The 21,715-nt window shown below is 37.5% G+C and overlaps 1 protein-coding gene across 2 annotated transcripts in view; it reads right to left on the bottom strand.

Moving 5' to 3' along the window:
• Window positions 1-21,715, bottom strand: part of SFXN2 (sideroflexin 2) — a 148,402-nt gene that overhangs the window by 86,878 nt on the left and 39,809 nt on the right. For both annotated transcript variants that reach the window (XM_053696711.1, XM_053696710.1), the window contains exons 2-3: window positions 16,005-16,180; window positions 13,897-14,067 (exon numbers count right to left, since the gene is read on the bottom strand). In XM_053696711.1, the coding sequence (XP_053552686.1) occupies window positions 13,897-14,067; window positions 16,005-16,171 (338 nt within the window). In that variant the 5' untranslated portion in view covers window positions 16,172-16,180. The remainder of the gene's footprint in view (window positions 1-13,896; window positions 14,068-16,004; window positions 16,181-21,715) is intronic.

Genomic DNA, 21,715 nt, shown 5'->3' with positions numbered 1-21,715 from the left:
GTAATCCGCATTTAAAGGATCACTAAATGGAGTAGAATTGCATAATCAAAAGACAATGCAATAACACTGAATTTTAAATGAGCAGTAGATTTTTTTCTGAGAATGTTCAAAAAGCCCTCTGTATCATGTGATAGCCATCAGCCAATCACAGACTCCTATACATATACACTGTAAAATCTTGCACATGCTCAGTAAGAGTTGTTGTCTCAAAGTGTTCATATAAAAAGCCTGTGCAGAATTTGATAATGGAAGTTATGCTTAGGGTACAAATTCTGCTTTTAAAACAGAAAATGTGAATGTTTCATGTCCTTAAAAGGGACAGTCTGCTTGAAAATGTTTATTGTTTAAAAAGGTAGATATGATAATCCCTTTATTACCCATTCCCCAGTTTTGCATAACCAACATTGTTATATTAAAGGATTACTTTCTGTTATAATTTTTAAGCTAAACAACTAACATATTAAAGTTAATAAACATTAATTAAAACCTACTGACCTATATTTTCTCCAAAACGAAGTTTCATAACGTTCTAAAAGTTATATCTTTTATTCGCCGATGATGTCACGTTATCCTGCCCACTATTTTCAGCACTGCATGTTCAAAATACTTAAACCATTAACTTTGTGTTTAAAGCGCCATTTTGAAACCTAGGTATTGTAAACGGATTGATACAGAGCAAAGGATACCCACAGAGTGGGTTTGGAAAACAATTAAATTTGCAGACAAGATATCTGATATACGGTAGAGATATGTTAATGAAATGCTATTGATAAAAAGCGTATTTGGGGTAGTTAGTTAGTAACAGGCATCAAAAATATTTACTTACAGTGGCCCTTTAATATACTTTTACCTCTGTGATTACCTTGTATCTAAGCCTCTACAGACTGTCCCCTTATGTCAGTTAATTTTACAGACTTGCATTTCAGTCAATCAGTGCTGACTCATAAATAACTTTATGACACACATGAACTAGCGCTGTCTAGTTGTGAAAAACTGTCAAAATGCACTGAGATAAGGTGGCGGCCTTTAACAACTTAGAAATCAGTTTATGAGCCTACCTAGGTATAGCTTTCAACAAAATTAAATTTAAAAGTTATTTAAAATTGCATGCCCTATCTGATTCATGAAAGTTTAAATTTGACTTGTCTGCCCCTTTAAGTTGTAGCACTCTCTCTCTCTCTCTCTGCAACGGATATTTAATATTCCTGGTGAACAAGACCGGTCAACTTTAGTTGAACAATAATTAACAGTGATCCCTGAGAAGCAGACACACACCTGGCTATTTATCTAAGGTTCCCATAGAACTGACAAACTGTGTAGGACTCAAATTACATCAATAATATAAAAAAAATGCTCTTTTATTCTAAAAGATAATTACTGATAAAGAAAATCAATGACTATTTGATTAATGATATTAGTTTAAAAAAAAATATATATATTACAAGAGAATTCTATCAAAAACATAATTTATGCTTACCAGATAAATTATTTTCCTTCCTGGCAGGGAGAGTCCACGACTTAATTCCTTACTGTTGGGAAATACAACACCTGGCCACCACCAGGAGGAGGCAAAGACACCCCAGCCAAAGTCTTAAATATCCATCCCACTTCCCCTATCACCCAGTCATTCTGCCAAGGGAACAAGGAAAAGCAGGAGAAACATCAGGGTATAAAGGCGCCAGAAGAAATAATATAAAAAAGGAGCCCCCCCAACAAAAATAAATTACGGGCAGGGTTGTGGACTCTCCCTGCCATTAAGGAAAGGAATTTATCTGGTAAGCATAAATTATGTTTTCCTTCCATAAGGCAGGGAGAGTCCACAACTTCATTCCTTACTGTTGGGAAAACTATACCCAAGCTCTAGAGCAGTGGTTGCCAACCGCGGTCCTCAAGGACCCCCAACAGTCCTGGTTTTCATTATAGCTAAACCAGTGCACAGGTGAAGTAATCAGCTGATCTGTAACCAACCTGCTCTCATCCATCAGCTGATTATTTCACCTGTGCACTGGTTCAGCTATAATGAAAACAAGGACTGTTGGGGGTCCTTGAGGACCGCGGTTGGCAACCACTGCTCTAGAGGACACTGAAGGAATAACGGGAGGGAACAAAAAAGGCGGACCCTATTCTGAGGGCACCACAGCCTGCAAAACTTTTCTTCCGAAAGCTGCTTCAGCCGAAGCAAACGCATCAAACTTGTAAAATTTAGAAAAAGTATGTAAGGAGAACCAGGTATCCGCCTTACAAATCTGATTAATAGAGGCTTCTTTCGTAAAAGCCCAGGAGGAAGCCACTGCTCTAGTGGAATGAGCCATTATCCTCTCAGGAGGCTGTCGCCCTGCTGTCTCATAAGCTGAGCGGATGACACTCCTCAACCAGAAAGATAGTGAAGTCGTAGTTGCCTTCTACCCCTTACGCTTCCCCATATAGATGACAAACAAAGAGGAAGATTTTATGAATTCCTTAGTAGCCTGAAGATAGAACTTCAAGGCACGAACCACATCTAGATTGTGAAGCAAGCGTTCCTTAGCTGAAGAAGGATTAGGACACAAAGAAGGAACAACAATTTGATGATTAATGTTATGATCCAACACCACCTTAGGGAGGAACCTTAATTTAGTACGTAAAACCGCCTTATCAGCCTGGAAAACAAGATAAGGGGGATCACATTGCAAAGCAGAAATCTCAGAAACTCTGCGCGCAGAGGCAATAGCCAACAAAAAAAGAACCCTCCAAGATAACAATTTAATGTTAACAGTTATGCATAGGCTCAAACGTCGCCTGCTGCAAAACACTAAAAACAAGATTGAGGCTCCAAGCGGAGTCCCAGATCTAAACACAGGTCTGATCCTAGTCAGAGCCTTAACAAAGGACTGCACATCCGGAAGCTCAGAAAAGAAAAAAATAAGGATTTTACAGAAATACAGAAATGTGTTTAGCTAATTATAGGATTCTACTCCAAGTCAATAAGAAAGGCAATTAAAATGGCTTTCCTTGTAATTTGAGGCAAATACAATTCATTATATAATCCTGAAAACAAACAGTTATGATATGGTTTTCCAGTGGATTCACCATGTCAACTCTACCAATATTCTGTATATTGACAATTTGAAAAGTGTTACAAACCATCAGAAAACACTGTTCATGCAGATATTCACAGAATCATTAGACTTTTCTATATTATCATCTGTGACATCTTTAAAAAAAATGTTTTGCCTCTTTTGAGTGGCCTAGCTTGGCTCTTTGATCAGGGCGAAGTGGACGGGCGAAGCCTAAAACGTGTGTCACCTGTCGGAAGACTGAACATCCCTGAAGCGGAATATGAAGATGAGTTATTGAGCTATGCTAAGAACCAGAAACAAGCATACAGTTTAATGATGGACTGGCAACTAGTTCTGAAGGTAAGAATTTGAACACATTATGAGCTTAGAGATATTTCCTATGCCACATGGATGGAAGAACAACAACAATAACTTTCGGAGATAGACATGTGACATCTTTTCAAAATTAGGGAAAATTGGCCTTTGTTATAAGATGATATTGGACTAAAAAAAGATTAGTGTGACAAGAGGATATAACCTTGATGAATAAAGTGCAAGTTCTATGCCTAATTAACATATGGGTGGGTTATCTACCCTTAAGAGCCAGCAGTTCTGTTAAATAACAATTTAATTGACCTTGAACTGAAGTGTTCTAAGGAGTGACTGTGTTGCCCTCTTAAATATCTTTCTGGGAAAATATTATGACAAACATGTAGGATATTAACTTTTGAATGCCTGAGCTACAATATAAGGATCAGTGTGCATAATTTATTATTCAATCTACTCTCATATGTGTTCTTGTAAATGCTGCTTATCATATAAGGAATAGTGTTCATATTCTGTTTTGAGCTAATTTGCTTAGATGCTGCTCGTAGGAAAAAAGTAAGTATGTATATAAAAAAAATTGGGTTACTTGATGGAATACCTATTTACACACTATGGGCTTAATGTACTATTTAATTAAAAGGACACTAAACCCAATTTTTTTCTTTTACGATTCAGATAGACATCCAATTTTAATCAACTTTTTAATTTATTCCTATTATCAATCTAAGGAGCCAGACTCTTTTTGGTTCAGGACGATGGACGGTAATTGTTTATTGGTGCTGTCCAATCAGCAAGGACAACCCAGTTTGTGAACCAAAAATGGGCCGGCTTCTAAACTTATATTCTTGCTTTTCAAATAAAGATAACAAGAGGATGAAGAAAAATTGATAATAGGAGTAAATTAGAAAGTTGCTTAAAATTGCTTGCTCTATCTGAATCATGGAAGAAAAAAAATCTGGGTTCAGTGTCCCTTTAAGGCTGCTTTAAAGCCCTTGCCATGCAGGCTTGCTCATGTGAGCCTGCTTGCAAGTTAAGAGACAGTAATAGTACAACGGGTCTCACAAGAGCAAGGGGCAGTTCTGTACAAGGAAATCCTTGTGCAATATAACTGGGCAGAGGATGAAAAGCATTTGCTGCCCACTAGCCACAAAGCCAGACAGACAGGTTCCCAAGATCGAAACCTGTCCCTTAGTACATGGGGCCCCATGTACTTATTGTATTATGAAATTGATTTGTGCATATTACTGGGTTAGTCAAAGTTTAAAATATTAAGCATTTATATGATGAAACTGGAAAACAACCTAAATATGATAATCAACATGCTAACTTAAGGGACACTGAACCCAATTTTTTTCTTTCGTAATTCAGATAGAGCGTGCAATTTTAAGCAACTTTCTAATTTACTCCTAATTATCATTTTTTCTTTGTTCTCTTGCTATCTTTATTTTAAAAAGAAGTCATCTAAGCTAAGGAGCCAGTTAATTTTTGGTTCAGACCCTGGACAGCACTTTTTTTTTTATTGGTGAGTGCATTTAGCCACCAATCAACATGAACAACCTAGGTTGTGAACCAAAAATAGGCCAGCTTCTAAACTTACATTCTTGCTTTTCAAATAAAGATAGCAAGAGAATGAGGAAAATTTGATAATTGGAGTAAAATAGAAAGTTGCTTAAAACTGCATGCTCTAGCTGAATCATGAAAGAAAAAAATTGGGTTCAGTGTCCCTTTATGATTGTAATGAAGAGTGCGGACATTAACAAAGGGAAAAAAAAGTATTTTAATAAAATTATGTAAAGATACATGAAACTAATTGCCCATGTCATAAATTGATATTACTAGTTAAGTAAAAAAGTTGCACTTAAAAATTGGACAGTCAATATCAACATTTAATCAATCAGCATAATATTGTACTTTGTTGACATTTGTGAAAGTTGCGAAATTCCCAGACAAAAAACAAACAAAGCAATTTAATACTAACCCCCCCCCAAAAAAATATTTTGAGTAATTTCTCTGCATGCTGTTGTGCCCAAAATGTGTCAGGATCTACTAGTAGATCTCTGAGTGCTGACCAGTAGATCACAAGACCACCGTATGATTTCCCATATCTCTCTCAGCCAGCTCAATATAAAATGTGGAAATGCGGTTTGCGCAAGTATATTCTGTATCACTACAGTTGCCTATACTACAAAAGCAGATTTGTTGAGTTTCTATGTTAAAAGTAGATACATTTTGAAGATCAGACCCTGTAATGATTGAAGTTTAGTGTTGGACCTTACTTTCTTTAACGGTTTTGTAATTCTTTATTTTGAAAATTCAATAATAAAAAAAAAAAGTTGATGGATTTTGAGTTCAATTTCTTTTTTTTGTTTTGTTTCTATGCTTAGCACGTGAATAAATAGATCACGCTGGCAAACTTCACAAAATAGTAGGCAATGTATCATAAAAGTATGGGCACCCTGCTCTTATGGATTAGAACTACTGAGAAATCTGCTGAAGTTAAAATGTATAGATCCTTCCAGGTGAGCATAATAATATAGTAGTATAAAATGTGCAAATAGTCCCACAAGACTTACGTGGTATACTTTAAGAGCCCAGTATAACTTATGAACCTGTGCTTAAAGGGATAGTCTAGTCAAAATTAAAATTTCATGATTCAGATAGAGCAGGCAATTTAAAGCAACTTTCTAATTTACTCCTATTATCATTTTTTTTCCGTTCTCTTGCTATCTTTATTCGAAAAAGCAAGAATGTAAGCATAGGAGCCGGCCCATATTTGTTTCAGCACATGGGTAGCACTTTCTGATTGGTGTCTAAATGTAGCCACCAATCAGCAAGTGCTACCCAGGTGCTGAACCAAAAATGGGCCGGCTCCTACGCTTACATTCAAATAAAGATACAAAAAGAACAAATAAAAACTGATAATAGGAGTAAATTAGAAAGTTGCTTTAAAATTGCATTCTTTATCTGAATCATGAAAGTTTTATTTTGAATAGACTATTCCTAAACATACCTCTATTATATATTGAGGACACATAATTAATTCATGCCTTAACTCAAAGGGACACTGAACCCAAATTTTTTCTTTCGTGATTCAGATAGAGCATGCAATTTTAAGCAACTTTCTAATTTACTCCTATTATCAAATTCTCTTCATTATCTTGGTATCTTTATTTGAAATGCAAGAATGTAAGTTTGAACAAAAAGAGGAGGTCTAAGCCTCCAATGGATTGTACATCTGGGTAACACTCAAATTCCCTATGTCAATTGAAATGAAGACAGAGTACTATATAACGGGTGACACTGGGTAAAATAAAATATAACTTTTATTAGGACTTATTAAAATCAATGGTAAGACAATACATTTAAAAACTACAAGAACTGAATTTACTGAATTCCTGGACAGGAAAATCAATATACTAGGTATAGGTAGGAAAATCAGCATAAGCTGACAATTGGAGTAGTGAGATGATATTAAATATCCAAATATAAACAGTATACTCTAGTCTGCTGACCAATGTACGGAAGAATGTAAGTTTAGATGCTGGCCCATTTTTGGTGAACACACTGTGTTGTTCTTGCTGATTGGTGGATAAATTCACCCACCAATAAGCAAGTGCTTTCCATTGTCTGAACCAAAAAACATAATTTATGCTTACCTGATAAATTTATTTCTCTTGTAGTGTGTTCAGTCCACGGGTCATCCATTACTTATGGGATATATTCTCCTTCCCAACAGGAAGTTGCAAGAGGATCACCCAAGCAGAGCTGCTATATAGCTCCTCCCCTCACATGTCATATCCAGTCATTCGACCGAAACAAGACGAGAAAGGAGAAACTATAGGGTGCAGTGGTGACTGGAGTTATAATTTAACATTTAGAACCTGCCTCAAAAAGACAGGGCGGGCCGTGGACTGAACACACTACAAGAGAAATAAATTTATCAGGTAAGCATAAATTATGTTTTCTCTTGTTAAGTGTGTTCAGTCCACGGGTCATCCATTACTTATGGGATACCAATACCAAAGCTAAAGTACACGGATGATGGGAGGGACAAGGCAGGAACATTAAACAGAAGGAACCACTGCCTGTAGAACCTTTCTCCCAAAAACAGCCTCCGAAGAAGCAAAAGTGTCAAATTTGTAAAAAGTATGAAGTGAAGACCAAGTTGCAGCCTTGCAAATCTGTTCAACAGAGGCCTCATTCTTAAAGGCCCAGGTGGAAGCCACAGCTCTAGTGGAATGAGCTGTAATTCTTTCAGGAGGCTGCTGTCCAGCAGTCTCATAGGCTAAGCGTATTATGCTATGAAGCCAAAAAGAGAGAGAGGTAGCCGAAGCCTTTTGACCTCTCCTCTGTCCAGAATAAACGACAAACAGAGAAGAAGTTTGTCGAAAATCTTTAGTTGCCTGTAAGTAGAACTTCAGGGCACGGACCACGTCTAGATTATGCAAAAGACGTTCCTTCTTTGAAGAAGGATTAGGACATAACGATGGAACAACAATCTCTTGATTGATATTCCTGTTAGAAACAACCTTAGGTAAAAACCCAGGTTTAGTACGCAGGACTACCTTGTCTGAATGAAAGATCAGATAAGGAGAATCACAATGTAAGGCAGATAACTCAGAGACTCTTCGAGCCGAGGAAATAGCCATCAAAAACAGAACTTTCCAAGATAAAAGCTTAATATCAATGGAATGAAGGGGTTCAAACGGAACACCCTGAAGAACTTTAAGAACCAAGTTTAAGCTCCACAGGCTTAATCCTAGCCAAAGCCTGACAAAAAGCCTGGACGTCTGGATTCTCTGCCAGACGCTTGTGTAAAAGAATAGACAGAGCAGAAATCTGTCCCTTTAGCGAACTAGCGGATAAGCCCTTTTCTAAACCCTCTTGTAGAAAAGACAATATCCTAGGAATCCTAACCTTACTCCATGAGTAACTCTTGGATTCACACCAATATAAATATTTACGCCATATCTTGTGGTAAATTTTTCTGGTAACAGGTTTCCGAGCCTGTATTAATGTATCAATAACCGAATCCGAAAACCCACGCTTTGATAGAATCAAGCGTTCAATTTCCAAGCAGTCAGCCTCAGAGAAATTAGGTTTGGATGGTTGAAAAGACTCTGGATTAGAAGGTCCTGCCTCAGGGGTAGAGACCATGGTGGACAGGAAGACATGTCCACTAGGTCTGCATACCAGGTCCTGCGTGGCCACGCAGGCGCTATTAGAATCACTGATGCTCTCTCCTGTTTGATCCTGGCAATCAGTCGAGGTAGCAACGGAAAAGGTGGAAACACATAAGCTATGTTGAAAACCCAAGGGGCTGCTAGTGCATCTACCAGCACCGCACCCGGGTCCCTGGACCTGGCTCCGTAACAAAAAAGCTTGGCGTTCTGGCGAAATGCCATGAGATCCAGATCCGGTTTGCCCCAACGACGAATCAGTTGAGCAAATACCTCCGGGTGAAGTTCCCACTCCCCCGGATGAAAGGTCTGTCGACTTAGAAAATCCGCCTCCCAGTTCTCCACGCCTGGGATGTAGATCGCTGACAGGTGGCAAGAGTGAGACTCTGCCCAGCGAATTATCTTCGAGACTTCCAACATCGCTAGGGAACTCCTGGTTCCCCCTTGATGATTGATGTAAGCCACAGTCGTGATGTTGTCCGACTGAAATCTGATGAACCTCAGTGTTGCTAACTGAGGCCAAGTTAGGAGAGCATTGAATATTGCTCTTAATTCTAGAATGTTTATCGGGAGGAGTCTCTCCTCCTGAGTCCACGATCCCTGAGCCTTCAGGGAGTTCCAGACTGCTCCCCAGCCTAGTAGGCTGGCATCTGTTGTTACAATCGTCCAATCTGGTCTGCGAAAAGTCATTCCTTTGGACAGATGAACCCGTGACAACCACCAGAGAAGAGAATCTCTGGTCTCCTGGTCCAGATTTAGCAAAGGGGACAGATCTGAGTAATCCCCGTTCCATTGACTTAGCATGCATAGTTGCAGCGGTCTGAGATGTAGGCGCGCAAATGGCACTATGTCCATTGCCGCGACCATTAAGCCGATTACTTCCATGCACTGAGCTACTGATGGGCTTGGAATGGAGTGAAGGACACGGCAAGCATTGAGAATCTTTGATAACCTGGACTCCGTCAGGTAAATCTTCATCTCTACAGAATCTATAAGAGTCCCTAGAAAAGGGACCCTTGTGAGTGGTAACAGAGAACTCTTCTCTACGTTCACTTTCCACCCATGCGACCTCAGAAATGCTAGAACTATCTCTGTATGAGACTTTGCATTTTGAAAACTTGACGCTTGTATCAGAATGTCGTCTAGGTACGGAGCCACCGCTATGCCTCGTGGTCTTAGTACCTCTAGAAGTGAGCCTAGAACCTTTGTAAAAATTCTCGGGGCCGTAGCCAACCCGAAGGGAAGAGCTACAAACTGGTAATGCCTGTCTAGAAAGGCAAACCTTAGGTACCGATAATGATCTTTGTGAATCGGTATGTGAAGGTAGGCATCCTTTAAGTCCACTGTGGTCATATATTGACCCTCTTGGATCATGGGTAGGATGGTCCGAATGGTTTCCATCTTGAACGACGGAACCCTTAGGAATTTGTTTAAGATTTTTAAGTCTAAGATTGGTCTGAAAGTTCCCTCTTTCTTGGGAACCACAAACAGATTTGAATAAAACCCTTGTCCCTGTTCCTTTCGCGGAACTGGGTGGATCACTCCCATCACTAAGAGGTCTTGTACACATTGTAGAAATGCCTCTTTCTTTACTAGGTTTGTTGATAACCTTGACAGATGAAACCTCCCTTGTGGAGGAGAAGTTTTGAAATCCAGAAGGTATCCCTGAGATATAATTTCCAACGTCCAGGGATCCTGTACATCTCTTGCCCAAGCCTGGGCGAAGAGAGAAAGTCTGCCCCCCACTAGATCCGTCTCCGGAAAGGGGGCCCAGTCTTCATGCTGTCTTAGGGGCGGAAGTAGGCTTTCTGGCCTGCTTGCCCTTGTTCCATGACTGGTTGCCTTTCCAACCCTGTCTGTAACGAGCAGTAGTTCCTTCCTGTTTTGGAGCGGAGGAAGTTGATGCTGCTCCTGCCTTGAAATTACGAAAGGCACGAAAATTAGACTGTTTGGCCTTTGATTTGGCCCTGTCCTGAGGAAGGGTGTGGCCCTTACCTCCAGTAATGTCAGCAATAATTTCCTTCAAGCCGGGCCCGAATAAGGTCTGCCCTTTGAAAGGAATGTTTAGTAGTTTAGACTTAGAAGTTACATCTGCTGACCATGATTTAAGCCATAGCGCTCTGCGCGCCTGTATGGCGAATCCGGAATTCTTAGCCGTAAGTTTGGTTAAATGCACTACGGCATCCGAAACAAACGCATTAGCCAGCTTAAGGGTCCTAATCTTGCTCAAAGATTCATCCAATAGTGCTGTGCGAATCGCCTCTTCCAGAGACTCAAACCAGAATGCCGCTGCAGCAGTGACAGGCGCAATGCATGCAAGAGGCTGTAATATAAAACCTTGTTGAACAAACATTTTCTTAAGGTAACCCTCTAATTTTTTATCCATTGGATCTGAGAAAGCACAGCTATCCTCCACCGGGATAGTGGTACGCTTGGCTAAAGTAGAAACTGCTCCCTCCACCTTAGGGACCGTCTGCCATAAGTCTCGTGTGGTGGCGTCTATAGGGAACATTTTTCTAAATATCGGAGGAGGGGAAAAAGGCACACCGGGTCTATCCCACTCCTTGCTAATAATCTCTGTAAGCCTCTTTGGTATAGGAAAAACGTCAGTACACACCGGTACCGCATAGTATTTATCCAGCCTACATAATTTCTCTGGGATTGCCACCGTGTCACAATCATTCAGAGCCGCTAACACCTCCCCTAGCAACACGCGGAGGTTCTCAAGCTTAAATTTAAAATTTTAAATTTCTGAATCCGGTCTCCCCGAATCAGAACCGTCACCCACAGAATGAAGCTCTCCGTCCTCATGTTCTGCAAATTGTGACGCAGTATCAGACATGGCTCTGGTGTCATCGGCGCGCTCTGTCCTTAACCCAGAGCTGTTGCGCTTGCCTCTTAACTCGGGCATATTGTATAATACTTCTTTCATAACATTAGCCATATCATGTAAAGTGATTTGTAAGGGCCTTGATGTACTTGGCGCCTCAATCTTACGCACCTCCCGAGCGGGAGACGAAGGTACTGACACGTGAGGAGAGTTAGACGGCATAACTTCCCCCTCGTTGTCTGGTGATAATTTCTTTATCGGTACAGATTGACTTTTATTCAAAGTAATATCAATACAATTGGTACACATATTTCTATTGGGCTCCACATCGGCTTTTAAACATAATGAACAAGCAGATTCCTCTGTATCAGACATGTTTAAACAGACTAGCAATGAAGCTAGCAAGCTTGGAAATTACTTCAATAAGTTTACAAGCAATATAAAAAACGCTGCAGCGCTTTTTTTTTAAAAAACACAATTGAATAACAAAGAACTAGTTCAGTTATAGTCAACAATTCTTTAAATGTATTAATTAGCAGAGGATTGCACCCATTAGCAAAAGGATGATTAACCCCTCAGTACCCAAAAAACGGATATCAAATTAAGATTTAACGCTTTTATCACAGTCAAACACACTGTCACAGGTCTGCTGTGACTGATTACCTCCCTCAAAAACGAATTTTGAAGATCCCTGAGCTCTCTGGAGACGTCCTGGATCAAAGAGGAAGAAGCAGGAAGACTGTGCTAGAATTTTAACTGCGCAACAAGGCGCTAAAAAAGGTCCCTCCCACTCCTATTACAACAGTGGGAGACCTGATATAACGGTTTCTATGCAGAAATATACGTTAGCCGTGTGGAAAAAAATCATGCCCAAAAAGATTTATCACCAAAGTACCTCACAAAACGATTAACATGCCAGTAAACGTTTAAAAAAACAACATTTCAGATGCTGTGTAAAGTTATTACTAGGCCTGCTACCAGTCGCTTCTACTGCAGTTAAGGCTCACACATTATATCAGTATTAACAGTATTTTTTCAGTCAAATTCTAGTCCCTAGAAAATAACTCTACTGTGCATACATTCATCAGCCTGATACCAGTCACTACTACTGCATTTAAGGCTGTACTTACATCATACGGGTAAGAGCAGTGTTTTCTTAGTCAATTCCATTCCCAGAAAATATTGCACTGCACATACCTCATTTGCGGGAGACCCTGCATGCTATTCCCATTTTCTTAAGTTACCCCACTCCTCAGAATGTCGAGAACAGCCAGTGGATCTTAGTTACGCCTGCTAAGATCATAGAAAACGCAGGCAGTTTCTTCTTCCAAATACTGCCTGAGATAGAAAAACAGCACACTCTGGTGCCATTTAAAATAACAAACTTTTGATTGAAGAATAATTAAGTAAAAACTCCAGCTCCTCTCGCGACCTCCTTCTTTGTTGAGGGTTGCAAGAGAATGACTGGATATGACATGTGAGGGGAGGAGCTATATAGCAGCTCTGCTTGGGTGATCCTCTTGCAACTTCCTGTTGGGAAGGAGAATATATCCCATAAGTAATGGATGACCCGTGGACTGAACACACTTAACAAGAGAAATTGATAATAGGAGTAAATTAGAAAGTTGCTTAAATTTGCATGCTCTATCTGAATCACAAAAGAAAAAATTTGGGTTCAGTGTCCCTTTAACAACCGAGGACGTGCCAGGCACATCCTACAAAAACCGGTCCTTAATGACTGGGGTTTCAAGGACTGGAAGCAATCGTGATCGCTTTCAGGGTTTTGCAGTGATGCCTCGATATTGAAGCATCCTGCAATACCCTTTTTTTTACCCACCGATGCAGAGAGAGCCACTCTGTTGCCCTTTCTGCATCATCCAGCTATGGTGCCAATCGTGTGATTTTTTTTTATTTGATTGCATTTGGGGGTGAAATGGTGGCATGAAATATACCAAAATGGGCCTAGTTCAATACTTTGGGTTGTCTACTAAACAAAAAAAAATATATATACATGTGAAGGGTTATTCAGGGATTCCTGACAGATATCAGTGTTACAATGTAACTATCGCTAATTTTGAGAGACAAAAATGGTTTGGAAATAGCAAAGTGCTACTTGTACTTATTGCCCTATAACTTGCAAAAAAAAAGCAAAGAACATGTAAACATTGGGTATTTCTAAACTAAGGATAACATTTAGAAACTATTTAGCATGGGTGTTTTTTGGTGGTTGTAGATGTGTAAGAGATTTTGGGGGTCAAAGTTAGAAAAAGTGTGTTTTTTTTTTATAGTAAATTATATGATATGATGAAAATAATGGTATCTTTAGAAAGTGCATTTAATGGCGAGAAAAACGGTATATAATATGTGTGGGTACACTAAATGAGTAAGAGGAAAATTACAGCTAAACACAAACACCACAGAAATGTAAAAATAGCCCTGGTCCTTAACGGTAAGAAAATTAAAAAATGGTCTGATCACAAAGGGTTTTCCTTTCCAGCTTTATGTCTGACATTTTTTTTACCTGTAAAACTGCAGCATGCAGCCAGTGATGGCCATTCCTCCAGGAACCTGAAAAGACATTCTTCCAATCAGGTTCATCTTGTCTCCGGTGTCAGGGTGGAAGGCGGAGTCGTACAACTTCTTAGCATAACGCAACTGTTCTTCACTTGTCCCTGGTGGAGCAGAACCTGCTCTAAAGAAAGAAAGTTAAAATTAATTCCTATGCATCATTTCAACTGGATCTTTTATAAGTTCTTAAAGATGAGACACTGGTGATGGGGGCATTTGAGAGCAGCCCCAGAACTGGTACACTAAGGTGGCACACAACTAACTGTTCTTTTTCTCTTGCTCCACTCTTCAAGCATATAGAGGTACGCAGGTACTATACCTAGCCAATGGGAGCTCTGACAATTGGTCCTTCTCAGTATTTAAATGTTGATATCTAAATATTCACATAAAGCAATATTAAATAGTGCTCCTTTAGTAAATAACAAATATGTTAAAACAAATTAAACATACAAAGAAACATATTGCGTAAAAAAACAACACACAACTTACTTGTATTCTTGTAAAATAAGCACTTAGACATTATCAGTGTAGTCCTCATGGAAATAAGAGAGCTGACATGATGTTGGCAACTTAGGTTGCCTCCTGCCTCTTCTGAGCATGGGCAAATCTGACTCCTTGTTTATCTGGTATTCACTTAATAGTAAACCAGCTCATGATACTCTAGAAGTTTTATGAAATAAAGCTAGATAAGCCTTTCTGTAGAGACCCAAGTCTCCTTGCAGGGCTTTGACAGGAAGTAATGGACACTGCACAAATTAAAAATGTAAAACATAAATAAAAAGTAAAATTAATTTAAAAATTATGAATATTATATGTTGCAATGATTTCTATTAAAGAGATACTAAACCCAATTTTTTTCTTTAATGATTCAGATAGAGCATGTAATTTTAACCCTTTGAGTGCTAATGAAGGCTCAGAGCCATCATTAGCACTCAACTACCTTTTTTGCAATCTGGGGGCCCCCACACGCTCCAACCCTGGCGATCGGGCCTGCATAGTGACAGGCATCACCGGGGATTCCCGTTACGTGTGGTGACGTCACGCACAATTACGTGATGACGTCACCGCGCAACTTTATTTAAAATTGTCAATACAAAGTATAGGGAAAGGGGGCATACTGCTTAGAAACCTGTATCTCAGGGATCTAAGCAGCTACAGACCCCCAAGACCCACCATTGGAAAAGGTAATCACCTAACCTTTCCAATGGTATAAGTCTTGGGGATCTGGGGGGAAAAAGTAAAAAACAGAAAAAGATTAAATTCAGCTTAGCCCTCAAAGGGTGTTAAGCAACTTTTTAATTTAATCCTATTATCATTTTTTCTTTGTTCTCTTGCTATCTTTATTTAAAAAGCAGGAATGTAAGCTTAGTATCCGACCCATTTTAGGTTCAGCACCCTGGATAGCACTTGCTAAATTAGTGGCTACATTAAGCAAACCAATAAGCAAGCATAACCCAGGTTCTGAACCAAAAATGGTCCGACTCCTTAGATTTACATTCCTGCTTTTTAAATAAAGATAGCAAGAGAACAAAGAAAATTTGATAATAGGAGTAAATTAGAAAGTTGCTGAATCATAAAATAAAAAAATGTGGGTTTAGTGTCCCTTTAAACATAAGCCACTACTTAGTGCTTTTTTTTTGCAACAATGAAACAGACAGTTTCATATCCCTTTAATGAGCGGTCACATTGGTAATGCGCTACTTAGAATGTTCCATTGACAACACTCTATACTGGTGATAATGTATTATAGGTTGTTCCTCTTTTAATATATTTGCCCCCACAAGCAAAATAACAAGAACATTTCTTTTTATTATTATTTCTTTTCTTTTTTTTTTTAAACAAAAGCTGTAATACACTTTAAAATGCCTTCTTTCAAATGTAATAAAAAAACAAATTTAGTATCCCTTTAACTACTAACTGCATGACTGGAAATCTGTAAACGCGTAGCAAATTTTATGACTGGCAGAAAGTATTCAATTTGCAGAATCTCACATTTCAGGGTTTCAGTGGGAATTATTTTCTTTCACAAATTTATATACCTCAAAATAATTGAGTAGTTACCTGCATGTCTCCACAAGCAATTTTGCTTTGTCTAGCTCCTGTTCTGATACAAATACTGTCCTGGGATCTGTAATGTTGAAGAAGTGCTTCAATCGTCCAATGAATGTACCCTGGTCCCACTGTGGGGCATCAATATTGAATTTTGTAACATTTAGCTCCATAGCCATTTTAATGAACTAAAAAATAAAAAAACAACATAATTGTAAAAAAAAAAACAGAAAATATTTAATGTATTTTTGCCTGTTTACAAGTAAAGCACATGGCGAGTTTTATTTCAGATTTATTAATATATATCCACAGCTGCAAATAAAGTTTAACCCCTTAAGTGCTGAGCTATTTTGGAGGTTTTTTTTAATGCTGCTCACACGTAGGCAGGTGGATTTGATTTAAATCATGGTTTTCATTTTTAGAATAATAACTTATATCAGACCATTACTGATTTGGTTATATATGATTAGATGCATTAATGAATCATTGAAATTAATGGGAGGTGAACTATTTCGAGTTTAATAGGTTACTCATTCATATTTGATCAACTTTTCAGGTGCACTTTATTGGAAGGAGAAAAATAATGGATTACCTTAAAAATAACAATAACCATTACCTTAATAATAATACATTTAAAACGTTTTAACTAAAACAATAACATTATTTTTTATTTGTAATGCATGTCCCTCCCTCCTCACACCTGGCTATTAAAACATATAGGGGATTATTTTTAAAGTGGGGCTTTTGGGGTCTCTAAGGTCATTTTGATAGTTTTATTAGAAGTGCAGTCATATGATCCACCAATGACCAGCTGTTTCCTGCTCGGAAACTTCAAGACTTGCGGCTCTAATGCGGGACTTTTTTTGCAGCAGTCACATGACACACCACTCACCAGCAGTTTCATGCTCAGAAACTTTAATGCTTTTGGTTTCCAAGTGGGAATTTTTTTGTGTGGGGTTAAGCACCTAGATACCTAGGGTCAGTAGTTAAAAAAATGACACTCTAAAGAACTAGGGAATTTAATTTATTGTATCACAGTGGTGGAGAGTAGCCAAGTTCTAAAAGTAACATATTTTTACATCAAATAAACAACTTACATTAGATATAAATTACAAACAAATGACATATAAATGCTTTTAATATTCACAACAAGTGCAGACAATGGCGTAAATATTTATGATGTTCCATTGCAGTTAGGAAAAAAAACTACATTTACCATACAAAACTGTCTAAAATATTAATTATTATTTGCACTTTCCAACTGCACAAGAAGATAATGTTGAATATTTAACCTGCTCTCTGTCTGGAAGGTTGCGATAACATCCACTGCCAGGTTAGAAATATACAAGAAACAGAAAAGTCAAATTAAGGACACATGTTCTGTATACAGCCAGAAAGTAATTTATTAAGTGGACTTTAAACAATTTAAAACAGCTTCCAGTGATTACTTTACAGTGAGTGGTTAAATGGAATTTGCAAAATAGTGTCATAAAAATGTGCTAGTAATGAATTATCGTTAAGATTTGATTTAAAATTTGTGTATAAAAGAAGTTGCTAAATTGCTAATGATGAAAATTGCAATGCAGTAGCAAAACTTCAACTTGCTTTGATAAAAAGCCCAACTGAATTGAAATCTACAAGCTAGTTTTCAAATGCTTATAACTTTTGAATTGCTGAATAATTTCAGCAAAATTTGGCACTTTGCCTCTGACTGACAGTGACTACAAAATCTGAAAGTTTCATGGAAATCAGATATGCCTAGAAGGCAGAACTTTTGTTCACTTTCTGTGATGAGATTTTAGTGAAAATTTTTCAGCAGGTCATTTTGAAATGAAATTTTAAATTAGGCAGTTACACTAAGTTTCTTAAATTTTTAAAATATACTTTGAATAAATTTGTTTCTTTTGATCTTGGTCTAACATCACAATTATAAGGTAAAAAAAAAAATTAGTAATAAAAAAGGTTAAATTGCTCACAAGAATGTCTTACATTCAGGAGTCACAGCTTTGCATACCAGGAAAGGCTAAGGGGCAGTAATTAAACAATACGCTGCTGCTGCTCTGTATCATACTGTTCTCATCAAACAGGGATCCACTCTGGCTGCACTGTGTTAAGGAAACCTTACACAGCACAGCCAGAGCACAGCACTGTTTGAAGAGAACAGCTTGATGTGGAGCAGTGCCGCAAAGTGAAACCACTAATACTTCCTGCATGTGCACGGTTCTTTCTGCAGACATGCTGCATTTTCTGCAATGACATCTCAAATCACAGCATGTTTTGCCTTGGGGTGGATATGTACATTGAGTTAATTTAGATGTAGAAAAATAAAGGGTTTTCTTTATTTCAATATCATTTTTTTGTGTGATTATGCTATAGCCCAAAGTACTGTGCCAAATTTTAATGACATTTTATGATGAGATAGATCAAATGCATAATAACAGGGATTCCTAATGACCTAGGATTACCTTGGCTGAGAATGTTAGATAATCACAAATTACTGAGCAGCTGATTATATCACATGTGCTGTAATTCCGACATACTGAAAATGTGAGTTGTAAGTGGGTCCTAGAGACAGCAATTGGGAAATACTGAGGCTGAATATTATTTGCTTTATTTGGGTAAATTTGCTCAGTAGGTTCTGATATAGAGAGTTTCAAAGTTGGGCTATTGCAATGTTGCTTACACATGGACAAAAAAATAAAATAAAATGTCAGGTTCCTTAACTCCTAAAGAACCGATCATATTTTGCATTCTAGGGACAAAATGTCTTTTACATATTTACTATAGCGCTATTTAATCTGAAATAGAGCTCTGCGTTATTGATAAATTCATAAAAACTGCACATTGTTTTTATTTTAGAATATAAATGAGTTTAGATATTTAGCTACATAATTAGAGAATTACACAAAAATAAAAAATAAATAACAAAAATTAAATTAAAATAAAGTTCAACATAAATGTACCATATTTTTAGAACCATGTATCTTGTTAACTACAGAAATAAGTCATAGATTTTGTTTATTGTGATCCATCCTATGAGTCTCAAAAGACCAAATATGTGCAGGGCTATTTGAAGTTTTGATACTTATAAAGCCTGTATGTACAGCTGAACATCACAGTTTCTGAAGAGAATTTTTGAGCTTTCAGGCAAATCGCTAATTTTGTATGATATAAATACTCCAAATTAACAAAACAGACCAATAAACATATATTTATTTTTATTGATTTATTTTTTATTGATATTACATCAAAATGCATTAATTACTGTTGCAATAAAACAAAGTAACATTACAAATATGAATGTAATAACATGTAACCAGTCAGGGAAAATATAAAAAATAAAATAGATGGTATCAAAATAAAGGCATGTATCAATGGTCGCGCTTTATGCTTTATTTTCCCGTCTAGGTCACTTTTCCACACCACCAACAATATAAAAAAAGAGAGAGCTCTCTTAGTTAAAGCAAATAAACAGTGTTCTCCCCAAGACCACCCGCTTACAATTTTTGCCAATATTAAACTAAAATGAGTTAATATTAAGAATGATTAATTTTATTGCCCAAATTATCATTAAAGACCTTTATGTTAAATTATGCAATTAATTGTGTTTAAGATTGCAGAACATGATATAGTATTAGAAAATATTACACTGCCCCCACCCGACTACATCATAATGCTACCTGGCTACTTCATAATACCATTCAGCTGGCAAAATTTTCTGTGGAGAATTCTGCCAAAGATGCTGCAGCAAATATCAATATACGTTAGCAAGCTGGTATTCTGATTTAAACCTTACAAATCACAGGCAAAAAATGAACAGCGCTAACTCAAGTGTAATTTAAAAAAAAAAAAAAAACTATGTTCAATAAAAATAATTACACAAAAGTACATACAATGTATATGCATAAAAAATACAAAGGTAGATTACACACAAAAAAAGATAAAAGATTTTTTTCAATTAGACAACCTAAGGTTGTAAACATGGTTTGCTCACTTTTAATACCAACAGTTTTCAATGATATTCATGCCAAAAGGAACAAGAGCCATTTATTTTATTTATAAAATATTTTACCAGGAAGGATACATTTAGATTTCTCTCGTTTTCAAGTATGTCCTGGGTCCACAAAACATTGCATTGATACAATAGGGTACAATAAAATTCAAAAACAATAATAATACACAATATATGCAAAAACATAATTTATGTAAGAACTTACCTGATAAATTCATTTCTTTCATATTAGCAAGAGTCCATGAGCTAGTGACGTATGGGATATACATTCCTACCAGGAGGGGCAAAGTTTCCCAAACCTTAAAATGCCTATAAATACACCCCTCACCACACCCACAATTCAGTTTAACGAATAGCCAAGAAGTGGGGTGATAAGAAAGGAGCGAAAGCATCAAAAATAAGGAATTGGAATAATTGTGCTTTATACAAAAAAATCATAACCACCACAAAAAGGGTGGGCCTCATGGACTCTTGCAAATATGAAAGAAATGAATTTATCAGGTAAGTTCTTACATAAATTATGTTTTCTTTCATGTAATTAGCAAGAGTCCATGAGCTAGTGACGTATGGGATAGCAGATACCCAAGATGTGGAGCTTCCACGCAAGAGTCACTAGAGAGGGAGGGATAAAATAAAGACAGCCAATTCCGCTGAAAAAAATAATCCACAACCCAAATCAAAAGTTTTGATCTTTATAATGAAAAAAACTGAAATTATAAGCAGACGAATCAAACAGAAACAGCTGCCTGAAGTACTTTTCTACCAAAAACTGCTTCAGAAGAAGAAAACACCTCAAAATGGTAGAATTTAGTAAAAGTATGCAAAGAAGACGAAGTTGCTGCTTTGCAAATCTGATCAACAGAAGCTTCATTCCTAAAAGCCCAGGAAGTAGAAACTGACCTAGTAGAATGAGCCGAAATCCTTTGAGGCGGGATTTACCCGACTCCATATAAGCATGATGAATCAAAGACTTTAACCAAGACGCCAAAGAAATGGCAGAAGCCTTCTGACTTTTCTTGGAACCAGAAAAGATAACAAATAGACTGGAAGTCTTCCTAAAATCTTTAGTAGCTTCAACATAGTATTTCAAAGCTCTAACTACATCCAATGAATGTAACGATCTTTCCTTAGAATTCTTAGGATTAGGACACAATGAAGGAACAACAATTTCTCTACTAATGTTGTTAGAATTCACAACCTTAGGTAAAAATTGAAATGAAGTCCGCAACACCGCCTTATCCTGATGAAAAATCAGAAAAGGAGATTCACAAGAAAGAGCAGATAACTCAGAAACTCTTCTAGCAGAAGAGATAGCCAAAAGGAAGAATACTTTCCAGGAAAGTAATTTAATATCCAGAGAATGCATAGGCACAAACGGAGGAGCCTGCAAAGCTTTCAAAACCAAATTAAGACTCCAAGGAGGAGAGATTGACTTAATGACAGGTTTGATACGGACCAAAGCTTGTACAAAACAATGAATATCAGGAAGATTAGCAATCTTTCTGTGAAAAAGAACAGAAAGAGCAGAGATTTGTCCTTTCAAAGAACTTGCAGACAAACCCTTATCCAAACCATCCTGAAGAAATTGTAAAATTCTAGGAATTCTAAAAGAATGCACCAAGAAATGTAAGTCTTCCAAACTCGATAATAAATCTTTCTAGATACAGATTTACAAGCCTGTAACATAGTATTAATCACTGAGTCAGAGAAA

This window comes from Bombina bombina, unplaced genomic scaffold (assembly GCF_027579735.1).
Source record: "Bombina bombina isolate aBomBom1 unplaced genomic scaffold, aBomBom1.pri scaffold_422, whole genome shotgun sequence".
Classification (NCBI taxonomy): domain Eukaryota; kingdom Metazoa; phylum Chordata; class Amphibia; order Anura; family Bombinatoridae; genus Bombina; species Bombina bombina.
Note: the sequence above shows the minus strand (reverse complement) of the source record. Positions and strands in the feature narration are given on the sequence as shown.